The sequence below is a fragment of the Panulirus ornatus genome, chromosome 33 (assembly GCF_036320965.1).
Source record: "Panulirus ornatus isolate Po-2019 chromosome 33, ASM3632096v1, whole genome shotgun sequence".
Classification (NCBI taxonomy): domain Eukaryota; kingdom Metazoa; phylum Arthropoda; class Malacostraca; order Decapoda; family Palinuridae; genus Panulirus; species Panulirus ornatus.
This window is the reverse complement of record NC_092256.1, coordinates 23,601,510-23,622,704: the sequence shown is the minus strand read 5'-3', so window position 1 is coordinate 23,622,704 and position 21,195 is coordinate 23,601,510. Positions and strand designations below refer to the sequence as shown.

The 21,195-nt window shown below is 37.1% G+C and overlaps 1 protein-coding gene across 1 annotated transcript; it reads right to left on the bottom strand.

The window, feature by feature from the left end:
* Nucleotides 1–7,103: 7,103 nt before the first annotated feature.
* Nucleotides 7,104–21,195, bottom strand: LOC139759620 (uncharacterized). Its single transcript, XM_071681968.1, has 5 exons — nt 21,086–21,195; nt 16,740–16,905; nt 16,269–16,463; nt 12,022–12,135; nt 7,104–7,555 (listed from the first exon to the last, which is right to left on the bottom strand). Exons 2-5 carry the CDS (start codon nt 16,902–16,904, stop codon nt 7,349–7,351), a joined length of 681 nt encoding a protein of 226 aa, XP_071538069.1. The 5' UTR covers nt 16,905; nt 21,086–21,195; the 3' UTR covers nt 7,104–7,348.

Sequence of the window (21,195 nt, the reverse complement as noted above, 5' to 3'; positions counted from 1 at the left end):
ATGAGTATCTTATCACAAATCATGCCTTGGAATTCACTAGCATCAACTTTTACTTGTTACAATAAATATATTGTATCCGCGCCTATTTAATAACAGAATTATATTCGAAAGAGATGAAACTTGCATGACGAACATGGAGAATTAAAAGCAAGCGAGGCGAAACTTGAACCCATAGATTTCTGGAGGTAAACATATCTAAAATATGAAAACAATATACATATAATTTGAAGCAATGATGATATCCAAAGCTAATAACGACGGGGAACTACACTAGACTCCCTCCTGAGTTCTTAACAAAACAACATTCAAGATAGAATGCATGATACACCACTTGACCCACAGAAATTCACAGATAAATTAGAAATTGCAGAAGAGTTAGGCAGAGCAAGTTCCAGTCTAAGAAAGCTGTCACTCCCAGAGACTGGGATTAGGATGTGCAGGAAGAGGGGGAAGGGAATAGAAAAGCGGCCACAGGGTAGGTTATCTTAGGATGGGTCTCTAACATATCAGGAAAAAATTGAAATATTAGGAATAACTATTGAATAACAAATTAAGACATATCATGTTATAGGAGCTAGGCTAATATTCCTGGTCATAACAGTGCAAGAAGGGGGCCCATGGTCAGACCAGTCCTCACAAGGCATTTCACAGCCATGAGATACCTTTAGAGTGTAGTATCATCGTGCACTGAGAAGAAACTATCTACTTTTTATGACGATTGTAGGCTGACCAGAGTCTACCCAACATAGTCAAACCAACTAAAATTAACTGGACCTTTTTTTAGTGCCACAATTGGGTAATCATCAATGGTCACTTGCAAATGAACTGAAGCAGTCCAGTAGCGTGCTTCTCATGTATGAAGGAGCAAATCTGTTGCAAACATATCTTATGTGAAGTTCGCCTTTATGTTTTCAATTCATTTGTCATTGGTTGTGCACATTTATTTTAGTGATCAGGATGGTGGCTGTAATAAGGCTGCCATGAGAAAGGGGAAAGATTTTAGAAAATGAATTCTTTAATAGGGGAATAGTTGTCATTAATGACCTGCTAAACTTACATGAGAAATTAGCAATAAAGCCTAGCTAAACGACATGATTTCTGTCTGGACCTGTGCTTATGCAGTCTAATACTTTTCATCAGTTGATTTATTTATTTAATTTCTTTTATCAGTTGATTTATTCACATTTAAACTAGGAAAACTGAACAAATGTAGAACAAAAGTAGTTAATAGGAAATACCTTTTAAATGAAAAAGTTTACATCTTTAATGAGATGGATGGGGCTAATGATAATCATTAGCCACACCATATGAAGAGTAGAAACTTGCTCAGTCTATCCTTTATGTTACATACAATTAACTAGTTAAACCTTTAAAGTTAAAGCTTTTTGGCCCCCAGAAATCACTCTCCAAACAATCCACAGACAAATCATCATTAAATAATTCAGGATCATTGGCTGGTCCTCCAAATGTAGCTAAAAGCTAGTCAATTCCCTTCCTTGAAAATTCATACAAATGTCCTCTAATTGGCATGGCTATGGGAATGATTGACAGTGGGGGAAATTATCATGCACTAATACCTCAGCTAACACTCATGCTTGGTGCAAAGCCTTGAAATTGAAGTATGAAACGATGCATTTATATCTGCTTAGAGGCATCGCCTAGCTTGTATAAATACCATATTCATCTAGAAACATTAAGGGATTCAAAATGAAAAGCAAAATAAGAAAAAAAAATGCTTTGGGAAAAGTATTAATTACATAAGGTGGTAAAAGAATTGTTTAATATTAGTTAAAATACAATGCAATCAAAATAATTCCAAACAATATAGCTACAGCTGTGTTCTGTAATATTTAACATTATCTTTGATATTTCTTACATACAAATACATTGTGAGATCCATTACCAACCTTAAGATACAATGAAAATATATCCTTGCTTGTGATAACTTTAGTTGCATTCATTCGTCTATGATCCACCAAGTATTCTATACTATAACAACAATCTATTCAAGAAACTATGCTTCCCTTCTATTTTAGACATATCAAAACCAGCATATTAAGATCCAAATATAAGGTATTCTAACAAACTAGAACTCAGATCTGCTATTTCATTTTACAATGGGCAGGTGAAAAAATGCAATTTCACATTATATCAGGAAATAAAGAATATCTTCCCTATATACAACAAGCAAAGTATGGTAATGTAAGGCAAGTTATAATTAAATTTGCTTCATATGAACTCTTAAATCACAATAATTCAAAAATATTCACTTGTGCAACTTTTAAAATTTTGGTACAAGGGGATACAGGTTAAGAATAATGAAGTATATGGGATACAGGTTAAGAATGAAGTAAATGGGATACAGGTTAAGAATAATGAAATATATAACTTTTATATACACTTTAACACATACCAAATCATATTGAGTTTTATGATCAGAGGTTCAAGATTTTTTTCTCACTAGTTTAAACAAATATACCAAATTCAAATCAGATATGTATTTTCCTTACAAGATAAATACATAACATATGTAGACATTCATGTTTCTTCAGGAAAGAAAGAAATGACCAAGAATTCTTCCTTGAAACCCAAAAAGCTCTAAAATCCATTATCACAGTTATCTAGAATATAAGCATAACCATACAAATTGCACTATATCTGTGATCATATATATATATATATATATATATATATATATATATATATATATATATATATATATATATATATATATATAAAGAAGAGCAGTGGCAAGGATACTACTCTCTTGAGATCTGGGCATTCCTGCCCATTTGCCACCTGACAAGATTGGGAGTTGGGATCCCAGCTTTGCAGCTTACTCCCCATAAAAGATGCATTCGCTCTTGGACAAAAGTAGCAGGTTTGCAACTGCTTTTAATTAATAATAGAGGTTTGTATGGATGAATGGAATGTGGTAAGTATAAATATTGGTTGGTTGCTAAAGGATTGTTTATTTATATAAGTTTGTGCAAGACACAATAGCAGGACAGTGGGTCTCTTGAACAAGAGGATTTAGAGGTATGAGCTAAGGCTTTTTAGATGGTACAGGTGAATCACCAAAGGAATTTTGGGAAATATTATACATGTATAGTTGGAAAAGATGTTTGATTCTAAATATGCAATTGTAAACTCAAGTTTGTTCGGTACACAATAACTGTAATTGTTGCAAGTGCACCATAGAATGGTACGTAGGGGATATTAAAAGCACTTTCAAGAGAGAGCTGCAAGGAGCAATTGAAAGTGTGGATCCAGGGCAGATAGTATGTGAAGAGCTTCATGCATGGGTGGGTTTTACAGGCTTCCACTGTGTGGTGGTTATCAATGTTGACTAAAAATTCATACATAGCCCTGCATGGGTTTGAATCCTGGGTGTGTCAACTGGCCCACAGTTAAACTAACTGTTTATACTCCCATCAGGGATGGTCAATAAATGGGTACCTGGCTTACATTGGGGTAATTATATGTGTGTATTTTTTTCATACTTGTTCTCTGTTTCCCATATTAGCAAGGTACATAGTTCCAGGAACTGACAAAGAAAGGCCTCATTCACTTTCGTCATTTCTTTAGTTATCGTGTAATGCATTGAAACCACAACCCTTATTCACAACCAGGCCCCACAGACTTTTCTGTAGGTTCCCCTACTTGCTTTGTATGTACATATTTCTTTCTTTTTTCCACACTTGTCTACCTTTTCCCACTTTAATGCTAGGAACAGATGAAGAAAGGAGGCATCTATTCACATCATTCTCTAGCTATCATGGGCAATGCACCGAAACCACTGCCACTATCCATGACTCGACCCCACAGACTTTTCCACGTTTATCTCCAACCACTTCATATGCCATGTTTCAGTTCACTAACAGCACATAGACCTCCATATACCACAATGTTTCAATTCCCTCATATCCCTTGTACCCTCTTTCACCCTCCTGCATATTCAGGTCCTAGTCATTCACATTCATTTTCACCCCATCCTTCCATCCCCAAATTTGGTCTCCCATTTCTCCTTGTCCCTTCCACTTCTGACTCAAAAATCCTCTTTGTTGACCTTTCCTCACTCATTCTCTCCATATGTCCAAACCATTTCAGCACACCCTATTCATCTATCTCATAATAGCAAACCTGTCTTACCCATTTACTATTTAATCAACCAGATCACCTCACACAACATATTGTCTTCAAACATTTCATTTCCATCACCTCCACCCTCCTCTGCACTTCCTTATCTATAGTACATGCCTCTCATCCATACAACATTGCTTGGACAACTGTACCTTCAATCAGACCCGTTTTGCTCTCCCAGATAACAACCTCTCTTTCCACATATTCCTCAGTGCTCCCAGAACCTTCATCCCCTTACCCACTCTCAAACTCACCTTCACTTCCATGGTTCTATTCACTGTCATGTTCATTCCAAGGTATCTAAAACACTTCAATTCTTCCGTATTTTCTCCGTGCAAACCCACATCCCAACCAATCTGTTCCTCTGCCCTGCCTTGCTTTTATTCACATATACTCCTAACCTTCTCACTCTGCAGTTTCTCACCTGAATCTGCCGCCAGTGCTGTGTCATCAGCAAACAACTACTAACTCACTACCATGCCTCCTCATCCCTCTAGACTGTATACTCACCCCTCTCTCCAAGGCCCTTGTATTAACGTCTCCACTGCCCTGACCATAAACATATTAAACAGCCATGATGACATCACACACCACTCCTGCAGACCAACCTTCCACAGGAACTACTCTCTCTTCTCTTCCTACCCATACACATGCTTTACACTCCTGATAAAAGCTTCTCACTGCACCCAATAAAGGTATCATTCTGCACTCACTCTCTCGAGGTATTTCTTCACACAAGTCTCTTCTCCATGCTCACTTACTTTCCCCATCCTCTTCTCACCCATATCATTTCCTCTGATCAAAACTCTCTAAAAATCTTCAGCCTTGCCTCCACTAGGTAATGATCAGAAAACTCATCAGCTGCCCCTTTAAGCACATCCACAGCCAAAAGCCTTTCTTTTGCACTTTTATCAAGTAGTATGTGATCCAATAATGTCCACTGACCATCTTCCCTATTCACTCACACATACTAACAAGCAGGGAATTAGGAGATAGAATTCTTTCTCCTCAGTTCCAGGATACATTTTACATATATGAAAAATAAACATATGACACAATAACACAAATAACATTCTTTTTTCTTTCTTTCACACGTCTGCCATTTCCTGCATCATGGTTCTGATGATGTGTCTCTGTATGTGCTTAAAATGTGTACAAATATACTTTACAAGCCATTCAAAATATCTGATACTTCACTTGAAGTAGGTATAGTGACAGGAGAATGGAAGGGAGCAAATTTCATGCCTTTCTTCATCAAGGGAGAACAGGAAATTGCATTGAATTGCAGTAAAAAACAAGATAATCAGAAAGCAATTGGATGAATTTCTGCAAAAGAGAAACAATCCAAGTCAGAGGCAATATGGATTTAGGGAAAGAAAGTTCATGTGTAAAAAATTTCTTAGACTTCTATAAAAATGTGATCTCTGTTTTAGACATAAGAGAAGCCTAATGGGTTCACAGTGTGTTCCTGGACAACCAGAGAGTTCTGATAAGGTACCACTCAGAAAGGTGATAAAAAGGTGGATCTTCAGGCAGGAATGGAGAAAATTTACTTAACGAAAGGGAGAAAGGATGTCAGAGCTTTCTCAAAATGGGCAAGAGTCCAATGGCATGCTGCAGGGCTCAGTCTTGGAACCAATGCTCTTATTAATCTTTGTTGCAGGGCTCATTCCTGGATCCAATACCCTTTCTAATCTTTGTAAATGACATGTTACAAAGACAGGATTCTTACCTGAATGTGGATGATAATGAGGTTATGATGGAAATAAAGAATAAGGATAGCATCAACTTAAAATGGGGCCTAAACAAATTTTAAAATTGTTCTAATAAATGGTCAATGAGATTAAACCAAATAAATAAAAAACAATGAGGATGGGGCACAGTGAACGAGTGCCTTTAGATGAAATTTATCAGGAAAAAGTGTACGAAAATCTATGTCCGAGAGGGACTTTGGAGATGATGATGTACCTAACCGTCACCAGAACCACACTACAGGAAGATTGTAAATGAAAGAAACTGCCCTCCAACAAACATTAGACACAAATCTAAGTACAAGGGTAAAGAAATGTCCAGCAAATTATTCACAATGTATATTCCACTGAATTCAAGATATGTTTCTCACATGTGATCACTGCACTTATAGAAGCATAAAAAAAGAAGAGAAGGTCCAGAGGAGGGAAACAAAGATGGCACAAGAATTAAGAGAGTTGTGTTACAGTGAGAGGTTTGAAGCCATAAATTTGCCCAGATGGGTAATGGATGACTTTGACTTGACTGCAAACTTTATTTCTTAACCAAGCTGATGGTGTCCATAGCAAACAGTTCTTCAACAGCTGCAGACAGAGCAACCAGAGCCCATAACAAGAAACTAAGGAATAATCGTGAGAGAAAAGATGAAGAGAAATCCTTTTATACTATATGAGCAATGGATAAATAGAATAAGCTATGTGGTGAAACTGTAAATTCTTACAACATATGAAAGTTTAAAAAGCTGTATGACAGGAGAGAAAGGTCAGATGGGAACCTTTAAGTGTAAAACTCAATCCCCAAAAAATACTGTACAAAAAATAAGTATAACATACTCACATATTTACCAGTTACACATAAGATCCATCAAGCAAACACAACTTTGCCAACCATTGTCAGTTGTGTATAGTTTCTATTATTGTGAGTCAAGCACAATAAACAAAGCATGACATAGTACATGTACAAGCTAAAAGGAGTAAAGGCCTATTGCTAGGACTTCCCCAATCAGAAGATAGAAACATAGGCAGACATATGAAGGTCTATCACACCTTCCTTTCAGGAAGATGATCAACTATATACTGCATTGTAAAAAGTGAATACTGTACCCTAAGAACCATATTTTGGAGCAAAATCAGTTTTCATATGATTCTTTATATATCTAAACAACATATGTATGGACAACATATCATTCATGTCTAAATAAAACTTGCATCAAAATGTGCTGAATAAGCACTATCTTTGTAGAAGTATCTACATAAGCCCCAAAGGTTCAACTGCTATCTCACACTACAAAATTCTGGTCAAAAGTTTAAAAAGATCTAAGGAATCTAAAGCACTTGTATACAAGTATCTAGCATGAGCTTGAAATCAGCAGTAAGTGCTTCAAATTCCAGCTTAATGTGATATAACTGCATTAAGCTTATAAAACATCATTACCATAAAACACATGTAATGTTTCCTATGACAGTTTAGTGGCAATTTTGGAAGCTGATAATTTATTGGATCTTGTTGCTTCTTTCTCAGCTTTGCGTTTCTGCTGTTCTTGTCTCCGCCTTTCTCTTTCACGTTGACGTTTCTCACGTAACACAGCATCCAAGTCTGTTTCTTCCTCAGCCACGCCCTCCCAGCCACCTTCATCCTCCATCCACTCCTCTAGATCTGGGGACTGATTAAATTAAGATATATAAAACAGTTCTTGACTCTGTTGCTAATACCATTCAGGACAGCCCCACTTCATCACCTGTAAATTCCCTGACAAGTCTATATTTAATGGAATCTTAATCTGTTTCTCTTTTCAAATCAAACAGCTTCTCTTGCCTTAGCAAGCTGGCATCAGGAAAAAACAAACAATGATCTCATCTGTAAGCATCAGTTCTCTTCTTGTCATGCATAATGTACTGAATACAGAGCCTAATATCCAGTCAAGGTACAGAGACTATTCCATGATTTACCTGACAGCTTCATATGTCCTCATCCAGCCCATTGACAGCATGTTGCCCTTCCATTAACAATATCAATCAAGTTACTTCTATCTCATGCATGTAACACCCTCCAAATTATTAAACCCCAATACCCCTAAGCCTTTGTCACTAAATCCATCCATCTCCTTGGTCACCCTCCCTCTTCCAACATCTATTTTTGACACAAAGATCCTCTCAGATGGTCTGATTTTGTTCCCGTAATCCTCTATGTATGTCCATACAATTTCAGCAAACCTTGGTCAGCTATCTCAATTAGAAAGCACTTACTACTGAAACTCTCTTTTTCAATGAAACTCCTTGTGACCAACCTGCTTCACATGACATACTGTCCTCAGGCATTTAATTTTCACTCTCTTCCTTTCTTTGCATTCTTGGCCCAAGACACACATCCATGCAGTACTGTCAAGAATTCTATACCTTCAAACATACCCATTTTTTCTATAATTAACAATGATTTCTCCTTTCACACACTCTAATGCACCCAAGACCTTAACCCACTCTTCCTTCCTGACTCACTTCAGCCTTCATGATTCCATTTGCTGCTAGGTAGCTAAAGCACTCCACTTCCTCCAAGTCCTCACCATTAACACTTAACATTCAGACCATCCCATCTTATTTCCCTGCTGCAACTCATTTACTTACACTTGTTCACATTAACACTTAACTTTTCCCTTCCACACTCTCTTCCAAACTCTGTCACCAGCATTTGGAGTTTCTACTCATACCAATACATTCATATTTAACTATCATACAACATTCATCTTTATCTATCATGCATTATCTGTACATTTTTTTAATACTTGCTAGTTATTATCACTAGGGATAGGGGAGAAAGAATACTTCCCACATATTCCCTGCGTGTTGTAAAAGGTGACTGAAAGGGGAGGAAGCAGGGGGCTATAAATCCTCCCCTATCTTTTTTAACTTCCTAAAAGATGGAACAGAGAAGGGGGCTAAGGAGGATATTCCCTCTAAGGCTCAGTCCTCTGTCTTTAGTGCTACCTCACTAAGGTGGGAAATGGTGAGTGAATATGTAAGAAAAAAGACAAACTTACCAGTTGTCACAAATATCATGGCATTAAAAGGTCCCATCTGCCCAAGGTTACACTGTGGCTGAAAAGTCACTTTTGGCAAGTTTGTATCATCATCAATGGACAAAATGAGTACAATTTTACCAAGGAAATTCTCATTCCAAAGTAGTTCATCATTTTCCTGCAAGTGGATAATGTGCTGCCTTAAAACTATAGGAGCCCCATGTAAGAAGCCCAGGGGTTATGCAATTAAAATTATCGACATTCAACTAGATCTATCAGTGAGTCACTTCCTAGCTCTGCATAACCATTTGTACAAATATATTTTTGTTGGATATTCCTGTTTATCAGTGCAGAAAAAAATTATTCATTCAGATACACCAATAATGTAACATTACTCAAGTTCTCTCTAAGAAAAAAATGGTTCAACTCTTTACTGTTTTGTTTATCAGTTATCACAGAAGTTCGTGAGTCCACTAATAAGGCTGAAAAAGAAATCAGATAATAAACTAAAACATCTGGGAGCTGACACCGAATAACATAGCTATGCAGCGACTGTTAGTATGTTTAATGAACCATCCCAACCACCTTATCCACTTGAGCCACCTCACTATTATGTCCATTTAATGAATATCTAATAAGAGAATTGAATTTTGAGTTGTGTTACTTAGATGAATCAAGCACTGCTCTAACAAATTTTAATGTAATGCAAATGGGCTTCTAACAGTCTTTGGACCCTACCAGACTAAGTTTGGGATCTAATGTGAATTTCTGTTAAAGTTTGGGAATCTAAGGATGCTTTGGACTGGGTTTAGAATGTGGTGGAATAATCTGTTTGCTCCCAATCTCAGTCTGGAACAATGGGTGTCATGAAAACATGTGACAGCCTGTTGCACACCACCTTAGTGCACTTTTTCTTTACCAATGTACAATGTTTTCACTTCACACATACAATCGATTTAAATAACTTAATAATGCAATATGCATTTACTCAGAAGTAATCTTTTATTCAGGAGCCTTACCACACTGTGGATAAGGCTGCAAAGAAATGACTTCCCTAAGAGTATATGATGTCAAGACACCAAGGTCTTCGACCTAAATGGCAATTGTAGTAAAGGTTTAATCCTCAGCTATCCTAAGAAAGACAAAGAATGACAATCCAAGTGTTTTAATGTATGCATAGCTTTGTAAGGGTCTGGCTAAACTTAAGGTGTCCAGGACTCAAAGCTCTTGTCTAGCAAATTGCTTCTAAAGCTGACATATTCATACAATATGGCAATGCATGAAGTGAAAGATTGCACCAAGGTCCCAGGTCTTTACACAAATGAATGTCTGAAACTTCCTCAAACTGGAATTGTTGAAGTGTGGCAGTGGGCATCTCTATAAACAATGCTTTAACTTGTGAATCATAAGCTAGTAACTGTGCTACAGAAAAAAGTTTCTTTTAAAATCAGATAGAAAAAAAGTGTTTTCTTTTCTAAATAATGTCTTAAAATCATTCTCACTTCTGTAGAGGTAGACCAAATGCATAGTCTCATTACAATAACACAATTCATAAACCAACATCCAGCATGCTACAGAAAACGTCTCTACACTCATTCAAATACATCTAAATTCTTCATCTAACATGCTATGCATGTATAGGTTCATCATGTAAGACTAATTTTTTCCTTCACATTTCTATTCCAACGCAAAACATAAATCTGCTACATACAATAACCATAAGAGTCTTCCATGGAACACTTGTGACACCTGAATTGCAGTAGTTTCTATGACTGAAATAAAATGACTTCAAACAATGATGCAAGATCCATAGTCAAAGATGGAGTTTGCATAAAGTTATGAACCAAGTTAAGTTCCAGGTTAAAACTTTTTTAAATGGCATATATCAAGCAAAATTCAAACCAGAGTTGTGGGTATTATGCCACTCATGTCTTTAGATGCTAGGGAACAACTGTATTTGACCAGATTTGTACAGGCCAGATAAAGACTGCATCTTCATCAAACCAGTGTGTATTTCCCAATGATTGAGGACAGATGAATGGATGGATTGTGATACATAACTGTCTGCCATGTCATGCACAAAACCTCATTTCTCTGGCAATCTAATATGCTTCTTTCTCCCACTTCTACAGATTAACTCCTCTTCTTGTTCCTTCAGCTCTAGTACAAAATATCTTCTTAACCAATCTATCCATTATCATGTATCATGCATAGCCACACCATCTTAAAAAAAGACTTCTATTCATTCAACATTTCAATAATTTCTTCACACCACATATATTTCTCAAATCTAAATCATATATTCCAACTATTTTACATAGGTTGTCCATCTCCACAGCTCATTTTTAAATGACCTGAAATTCAGACAATGGTTTCAAGTCATACACCAGAGCTAAACAAAGCAATCCATTCTGTAGGTCTGCACAGACTTCACTAAGTTCTTCCTAGTCACCCAAGCTTCTGTGCATTTCCAGTCTCTATCCCTTAATTTCTGCTTTCCTGATACCACATTTACTTACTACCACTTCCAGTATCTGAGGCCATTTACAATTCTTAATACTTTTCCATTCAAAATAAATGTTCCATTGATTGACTATTTCTCATGAAAAACTATATACTTTGAAGATTATCCTTCTATCCATATCATCAAAGTGATCTATCATTCTAACCAACTCCCATGATCAATATAATAAAAAAGCATTATCTGCATAAAGTAACTGACGAACTTCCACTCTGAAATTTCTGTTCCACCATGGTTCAGCAATACAAACCTATCATTCAGGTCATTCTCTTCTGATAATGACCCATTAATAAAAATTATATCAATCACAGACCTCTGAATAGACAGGATTAAGATGCCAACGAATAATTTCCATCTACATGAGATGAATTGAGCAAACAGTTATGCTTAGACAGTTACAAAAAGTAAAGTTGTATCAATAATATCTATGAAAATATCATATAGTGGATTATTTGTTTCTTATGTGAAAAGTGATTCAAGAGTATAACAATAGGGATACTACTATAATGCTAATGAACTTTGTTTAAATTATATTTCCACTATTATGCATACAGCTCTGTGGATTATAATGAAAATAGTTGTAGTAGGGCCCTACCTGAAGAAGTGGATCAGCTAGAGAGAAGGATAGCCGATTGGAAACTTGCTGCTCCTCCTCTGGTCGCTCAAGTATGACAACCTGTGGCTTCTTTTCTATGGTTGGTGCCAGATCCTGAAAAAAGAAATGTTAAAAATCCCTTACAAAGAAACAACAAATGAGGGTCACATAGAAGATCAGCAACAAACCTTGCAATATGAAAGCCATACTGTTCATCTGAAAGAGAGTTATGAAACTAAGATTTTAATAAATTGTGAGTTAAAGAGCAGTTTTAAAGACTTGGAGATAGTAAGATGAATTGGACCAAGGAAAATTTCTATCAAGGAAAAAGTCTGGGGTTTTAGACGGAGACAAAACAGGCAAGCATGGACAGTGGCTAACTCAGAGGCATGATCCTTTAATATAAGAGGAGGTATGCCATCCAACCCAAATGCCTGACAACAAAAGAATCCAATTACAAAAATAGATGTAATCACACACTATGCATCTAACTATAATGAACAATTACAGAGGTGCTTGTATCCTGCAACTCAGCATGCAAAATATTTACGGTGAAATACTCAAACTATTGGGAAAGAAAGGTAATGGTAAACTTGACATCCAATTATGACGAAAGTTACTGGATTTTACTCTAAATTGATAATGAAGCTTTCCATGCTCTATTGATTTTGTCAATATGCTTAGGAGGAAAGACATGAAGTTTGAAAATCTAATTCTAAGAAGCACAGCAAAGCTTACTATTTGGGATAAACATATTTCACACACTCTAGTTGTTAACATTCTGAAGAACATAATAACTGTAGAATATTAGCAACTAAAAAATTAAATTTTCAACTCCTAATTGGTAGAAGCACAAGAGAAAGCAATTGAAGGTCAAGAGAAGGGTACAAATGAGAGATGGGGTAATAGTAATGAACTTCAGTGACTGTGTGAAAATATTCTGAATAAAGGTGAATTATGGAAAGAAAACAGGAATAATGGGAAGAGAAAATAGGATAGGAAAAAGTAACAGGCAAAGAAGCGTAAAAAGACGAGTATTTTGAAGAACTATTTTGCGTGTGGATGGGATGTGTTTGGGATGAGGTGGCATGGAGAGTGAGAGGGATACAGTGAACAGTATAGTGAAAACATAGGCAGTGAAACCTTTGTATAAGATGAAATGTAGCAAAGCAGTTGGAGTGAATGGTATTGCAGTTGATTTTTCAACAGGGGAAGTAACAGTGCTGCTGACTAGTCAGTCAAGCTATTTGAAGTTTGTGTGGCCAAGGTGAGGTGACTAAGGACTGAAGTATATATGTATACTGTGTTTATAGAGGCAAGGGGAGAAAATGAATGCTTAAAATACAGAGGCGTATATAAGTCTCTTAAGTATACCTCATAAGGTGTAAGAGAAAGTGGTTACTGAGAGGGTGATGGCATACACTACTCTAATTGAGAAGGAACAATGTGGCTTTAGAAGAGGTAGAGGATTCGTGGACCAAGGGTTTGCTTTGAACAATATATGCAAAAATTATGTGGAGACAGAAAGTGAAAAGTATGTGGCATTTATGGATCTGAAGAAATCATATGATGGTGTTGAGAGACAGGCCTCACAGAGGGTGCCACTATTGTATGGATTACTGAATGTTACTAAATGCAGGGAAGAGTTTTTACCATGAGGATATGGCACATGTGTGTGTTTAGACGGGAGGAAGATAAGTGGTCCCTGGTGATAGTAAATCTGTATTAAGAATGTGCAATGTCACTATGGTTCTTTAGGTTGCATCAATTGCGTTCAATCTCGTCAAAGAACTTCTCACTCCAAAGGAGTCTAACTTTTCTCTACTAATCAAATAATAATAGTAATAATGATAATAATGATAATAATAATAATAATTATCCCTGGGGATAGGGGATTAAGAATACTTCCCACGTATTCCCTGCGTGTCGTAGAAGGTGACTAAAAGGGAAGGGAGCGGGGGGCTGGAAATCCTCCCCTCTCGCTTTTTTTTTTTAATTTTCCAAAAGAAGGAACAGAGGGGGCCAGGTGAGGATATTCCAAAAAAGGCCCAGTCCTCTGTTCTTAACGCTACCTCGCTAACGCGGGAAATGGCGAATAGTTTAAAAGAAGAAAGAATAATAATAATAATAACAATAATAATAAATAATTAGCAGTGGATGGAACCACGGAAGCAGAAGTGAGTCGCAGGGTGGGGGAGGGAGCGAAGATTCTGGAAGCATTGAAGAATGTGTGGAAGGTGAGAACGTTATCTTGAAGAGCAAAAATGGGTATGTTTGAAGAAACAGTGGTTCCAACAATGTTATATGGTTGCGAGGCATGGGCTACAGAAAGGTTTGTGCGGAGGAGAGTGGATGTGTTGGAAATGAAATGTTTAAGGACAATATGTGGTGTGAGGTGGTTTGATCGAGTAAGTAATGAGAGGGTAAGAGAGATGTATGGTAATAAAAAAAAATGTGGTTGAGAGAGCAGAAAAGGGTGTATTGAAATGGTCTGGTCAAATGGAGAGAATGAGTGAGGAAAGACTGACAAAGAGGATATATGTGTCAGATGTGGAGGGAATGAGAAGTGAGAGACCAACCAAATTGGGGGGGGAAGGATGGAGTGAAGATTTTGAGCGATCAGGGCCTGAACACACAGGAGGGTGAAAGATGCACAAGGGATAGAATGAATTGGAATGATGTGGTACACTGGGGTCAACATGCTGTCAATGGATTGAACTAGGGCATGTGAAGCGTATGGGGTAAATCATGGAAAGTTTTGTGGGGCCTGGATGTGGAAAGGGTGCTGTGGTTTCGGTGCATTACGCATGACAGCTAGAGACTGAGTGTGAACAAATGTGGCCTTTGTTGTCGTTTCCTAGCGCTACCTCGCGTGCATGCGGGGGGGAGGGGGGTGCCATTTCATGTGTGGCGGGTGGCAATGGAAAGGGACGAAGGCAGCAAGTATGAATATGCACATGTGAAGTGTCGGGTAAACCATGGAAAGTTTTGTAGGGCATGGATCTGGAAAGGGAGCTGTGGTTGCGGTGCATTACACATGACAGCTAGAGACTGAGTGTGAATGAATGTGGCCTTTGCTGTCCTTTCCTAGTGCTACCTTCCATGTGCGTGGGGGGGAGGGGGGGTGCCACTCCATGTGTGGTGGGGTGGCGACAGGAATGGATGAAGGCAGCAAAGATGAATATGTACATGTGTATATATGTAAGTGTTGGTGTATGTATATGTATGTATACGCTGAAATGTATAGGTATGTATATGTGCATGTGTGGGTGTTTATGTATACACATGTTTATGTGGGTGGGTTGGGCCATTTTTCCTGTTTTCTTGCACTACCTCGCTAACACGGGAGATGGCGACTTCTTTCGTCTGTATTCTTGCACTACCTCGCTAACACAGGAGACGGCGACTAAGTATCGTAAATAAAACAAGTAAATAAATATATATATATATATATATATATATATATATATATATATATGGGAGCGGGGGGCTGGAAATCCTCCCCTCTCATTTTTTTTTAATTTTCCAAAAGAAGGAACAGAGAAGGGGCCACGTGAGGATATTCTCTCAAAGGCCCAGTCCTCTGTTCTTAACGCTACCTCGCTAATGCGGGAAATGGCGAATAGTATAAAAGAAAGAAGAAAGATATATATATATATATATATATATATATATATATATATATATATATATATATATATATATATATATATACATATATATATATATATATATATATATATATATATATATATATATATATATATATATATATATATGTATATATATATATATATATATATATATATATATATATATATATATATATATATATATATAGCGTTGGGGACAGCCTGTGCCGTCTCAGCTAAAAAAAAGAATAATAACAGTTATAGGAAAAAAAAAAAATGGCATTAGAATACAAATAAATATATGAAGTCCATGGGTTCTAACACTGTAATTGTTAAATATCTCTGAGGGGCTTGTCTTCTCTCTACAAACATATATCATCAAAGAACAGTCTGTATACTCCTTAACAAAAATTATAGTCTTCAAATCAGCAAAATAAGGAAGTTATACAAAAAGATTCTACTTCAGTATACAGTATACTTATGTAATATGTCAATCAATGAAAGAACTTAACAAATGTAATATGGCAATCAAAGAGAGAACTTGATTAACAAAAATGATGATCATTCATGATCAATATTCAAAAGCCAATGATTACACTATAATCCCTGACTAACCTCAAAGTAATTAGGTTCAGGTTCAGGTTCTGGTTCTGGCTCCTGCATCTTTCTCTGTTGGCTAAGCCGATACTGGTTAATCTGTTGCTGCAACAGAGACTGCTGTGGTGATAAAGATGCTCTTCCCCCACCATCACTCACTACTGATGATGGTACATCCCAGGAGTCCCACCCACCGAGACCCTCTTCATTTTTCTGAGGAAATATGCCCCATTATTTAGAAAACAGAAATGCAGATTCTTGTATATTCTGAATGAGTATTGTATATTCTGAATGAGTATAAGTCCTAACTTTCATTTCTAAGTTGTTGTAAACTGTAATTCTGAGCTAGGTGAAAAGTTTTAACTTGATAAAAACTCCTGTCATAGTATTCATGTGGTTGCATAAATACATATCCACCTATTCTACTTACTGTGTCATTCTTTAATACTACTTCATGCCTAAGGAAAATCTACACATTCAGAGGCATACCTGTATGGGAGGGGCAGCAAGTGTGCTGTCATCAACCGACACTGCAACAGGAAGATGAGTCTCTGAGTGTCGTCTTCTACGGAAGCAACAAAAACATCTTCTAACCAGACTCAACAGAAGCAGCAGCAATGATTTAACCTTTTTCACAGCCACCATTACAATCATCCTGCAAAGATATTTCACTACGATATCAAACCAAGCAAAGAAAGGGACATTCACTACAACAAAGAAATGGTTCCCCATTAACAAAAAATTACAAACATTTAAAATATCTTGGTTTTCAATTTTTATGGAAATATTAAATGTTTACATCTTTACACTAAATGTATTTGATGCTGAATTTGAGATAGCCATAATATAAGTCATCTGTGGTACCCACAAAAGACTTCTGTCTGAAAAGGTAAATAAGGTATGAGCCATCAAACAAGCCTGCAATAAAGAGGATCTGGATGGAAACAATTCTATGGATAGCAGAATCATCAAATCCAGTAATGTGTATCCTATATTATACACAGCTAATATTTGTCAGTGCTACCAAAAAAATATAAACACATACTGCATATATTATATGCAATCATAAACAAAGCATCCCCTCTTGGCTTCCCTCCCTCACTTTGCTCCCTCATATCTAGCTTCCTCTATGGCCAACCTATGTCTGTGGTTGTTGATGGATCAGCCTCTCCTTTCTCCATCAACAGCAGTGTCCCTCAAGGTTCTGTCCTGTCTCCTACATTTTTTTCTCTTCAGTCAAGGATTTCCTTTCTTCCACAATTGCATAACTGCCTCAACAATGCCATTCTCCACATCCTTTAATTCTGCTTCTTCTCTCACTTGATCTGCATCTCATCTCAACATAACTTCCTCAATAAACTCAGACTTGCACAAGATATCTCAGTGGGGCAGACAAAATCTGGTTAAGTTTAATGCCTTGATGACCCAGTTTCTACTCATCACTTTACCAAAAATTTCTCACAGCTTTCCTTTCTCATTTGATGGTTCTGTAATTCCACCTCTTGATTCAATTAACATACTTGGCATTACTGAAACATCCGCGTCATCTTGCAAACCCTATATAATGGAAATAGCTAAGTCCGCCTCTGAGAAACTAGGAGTTTTGTCTAGATGTCGAAATTTCTTTGCCTCCATTTATACAAAGGATTGATCTGCCCTTGTATGGAGTACTGCTCTCACATCTGGGGTGGTTCTAACTCTGCATCCCTACTTGACAGAGGTGGTTGAAAGCAGTCAGCCTTATAAACCCTCCCAGGATAACTTCAAAACCTAACTCGCTTGCCCTACACTGCAATAATGTTTCACTTTCCCTCTTCTACAGGAATTAGGTCTCTGCTCCCAATAGCTGGCTGCTTGTGTGCCCCCACTAGCTAGACCACATAATACTTGGCAAGCTGCTATGTCACATGACTACTGTGTGGCCGTTGACAACTCAAGGGTGGGCTGTTTTGATAAATGTTTCTTTAACTACATCTCAAAGCTTTAGAACTCTCTACCCTCTCATGTCTTTCCCAATTACTATGACCTAGCACATATCAAGAGGCAAGTTCTCCACATCCTCCATTATTTGAAAATACTTTCTCATCTCTTCTTTTTCCCTTTCATTAACCCCTCTATATTTCAGGTAAGACCTAGCCTTGAAGTGGACTTTTGTCCATGACTGGAGCCTCAAAAAAAACAGGGTGGTTTGAAGTGAAGGAAACAAGGAGAACAGGGAGACTAAACTGAAGATGGAAGGATGGGGGGAAAAGATTTTGAGTGATTGGGTCTGAACATGCAGAAGGGTGAAAGGCATGCACTGGATAGAGTGAACTGGAATGATGTGTCATATGGGGTTGATGTACTGTCAATGGATTGAACCAGGGAATGTGAAACAGCCTAGGTATACCATGGAAAGGTTTGTGGGGCCTGAACATGGATAGGGAGCTGTGGTTTCAGAGCATTACACATGACAGTCAGAGAATGGATATAAGGAAATTTTGCCTTTCTTTGTTTCTGGTGCTACCATGATAATGTGGGAAATGATGATCATGTATGAAATATCTATATCTATCCATCTATCTATCTGTCTATCTATATATCTATACATTTCAATGTAATGAACCAGGGCATGTGAAATGTCTGAGGTAAACCATGGAAAGGTTTTATTATACTTAATCGCTGTTTCCTACATCAGCGAAGTAGCACCAGGAAACAGACGAAGAATGGCCCATCCACTCATATACACATGTATATATATACCTAAACACCCATACACACATATATACATATCAACATACACACATACATATGCATACACATACACAGACATACATATAAGCACACGTACATATTCATACTTGCTTGCCTTCATTCATTCCTGGCACTACCCTGCCCCACAGGAAACAGCATCGCTAGCCCAAGCTTCAGCAAGGTAGTGCCAGGAAGACAGACAAAAAAGGCCACATTCATTCACACTCAGTCTCTAGCTGTCAAGTGTAATGCACCAAAACTACAGCTCCCTATCCAAATCCAGGCCCCACAGACATTTCCATGGTTTATGCCAGATGTTTCATATGCCCTGGTTCAATCCACTGACAGCACATCGACCCAAGTATACTACATCGTTCCAATACACTCTATTCCTGTGCATGTATAGGCGTTTATGTATATATCTATATATGTGTGTATGAGTGGATGGGCTATTCTTTGTCTGTTTCTGGCGCTACCTCACTGATGCGGGAAACAGCGATCAAGTACTATTATAATATAATAAAATATATATATATATATATATATATATATATATATATATATATATATATATATATATATATATATATTATTATTATTATATATATATATATATATATATATATATATATATATATATATATATATATATGGTGGAAAGGATCACAATTTTACGTGTGATCAAGATATTCCTATGAGTCCACGGGGAAAATGAAACATGATAAGTTCCCAACTGCACTTTCATGAAATAATCACATCGTCAGGGGAGAGACAAGAGAGAAATACAAGTCGGTTGATATACATCAAAGAGATGAAGCTAATACGCCATTTGGTAAACATGTGATTGTCCAAGACAACCGCATGTTTACCACTGTATAAAGGTAAAGGGGATAAACGTGAGTGTTCAAATCACAGAAGTATAAGTTTGTTGAGTATTCCTAGGAAAACTTTCAAAGGTTTACCCCATACATTTCACATGCCCTGGTTCAATCCATTGACAGTACGTCAACCCTGGAATATCACATCATTCCAATTCACTCTATTCCTTGCACACCTTTCACCCTCCTGTACGTTCACGCCCCGACCACTCAAAATCTTTTTCACTCCATCCTTCCACCTCCAATTTGGTCTCCTACATCTCCTTGTTCCCTCTACCTCTGACACACACACACACACATATATATAATATACATATAATAATAAAATAAATATACAGATGGATAAGAGAAGCACTTTCTTCTTTATAAGGCACTGGTTACATCGAAATTGGAGTATACAAATAAGGTCTGAGCTCCACACGTCAAGAAGGGTATAAATGCTTCAGAGAATGGTCAACAAAAGGTTTTCATACTAATATCAGGTTTTCAATATTCAATATACAGTGAAAGACTAAAGAGTCCAGAGTTAACACACTTAATTTCAAATAGGAAAAAGTAAAATGATCAAAATGCATCGGATTTTCTGGAGATAATCTGATCCAAGAGCGTATGACCTCATCAATATCAACAAATATAAGACATGAGAGCTGAAATAGGAGACTGACAAGAAATACTCATTGCTGAATATCACAGAATTTCGTTTGAATATGGTACTGTGAATTCCTTGGGTAATCTCCTGAAAGATAGCTCACACATCAAGTGTTACAGCCTTCTAAAGAGGGCTGGATAAATGTCAGGCTAATGAACGTGAAAATAAGGATCCGGACTCTGGAATACCCATCAACTGGGTTGCAGACGTGATTGTGAAGATCTGACATTGGAGATCATCTAAGCCTTGTCAGGAAAAGACCTTGAAGTACCTGTTAGTTTATAGCTCCTGTCTAGATTACTCAAGTGTATGAAATACACCGAAAGCAATTCTATCAATTTCCATGAAAACAGAGATCGGCGGGGTTAGACTTATACTTTATTCTCTACCATTTGCTTGTATTATTTAAGTGTAAATTGACATACCTTCTTGGAATATTACAAATTACGGTATAAATGTCCGCAATGACCTGGAATATACGAAAATAAAATTCTACGTCTAAATACATAAAGTATACATATGCACAACAGGGAATTGTACTTGTTTTAAACTAACTTAATCTGATCCCTAAATACCTTTATTATTCCCGAGAAATAAGTGTTGGGACATTAAGGACAGGTTCCCAAGCTATCAACTCGTGGACGTAAACAATACTTTCTTCGTCCGATTCGTCGAGCGACAGCTG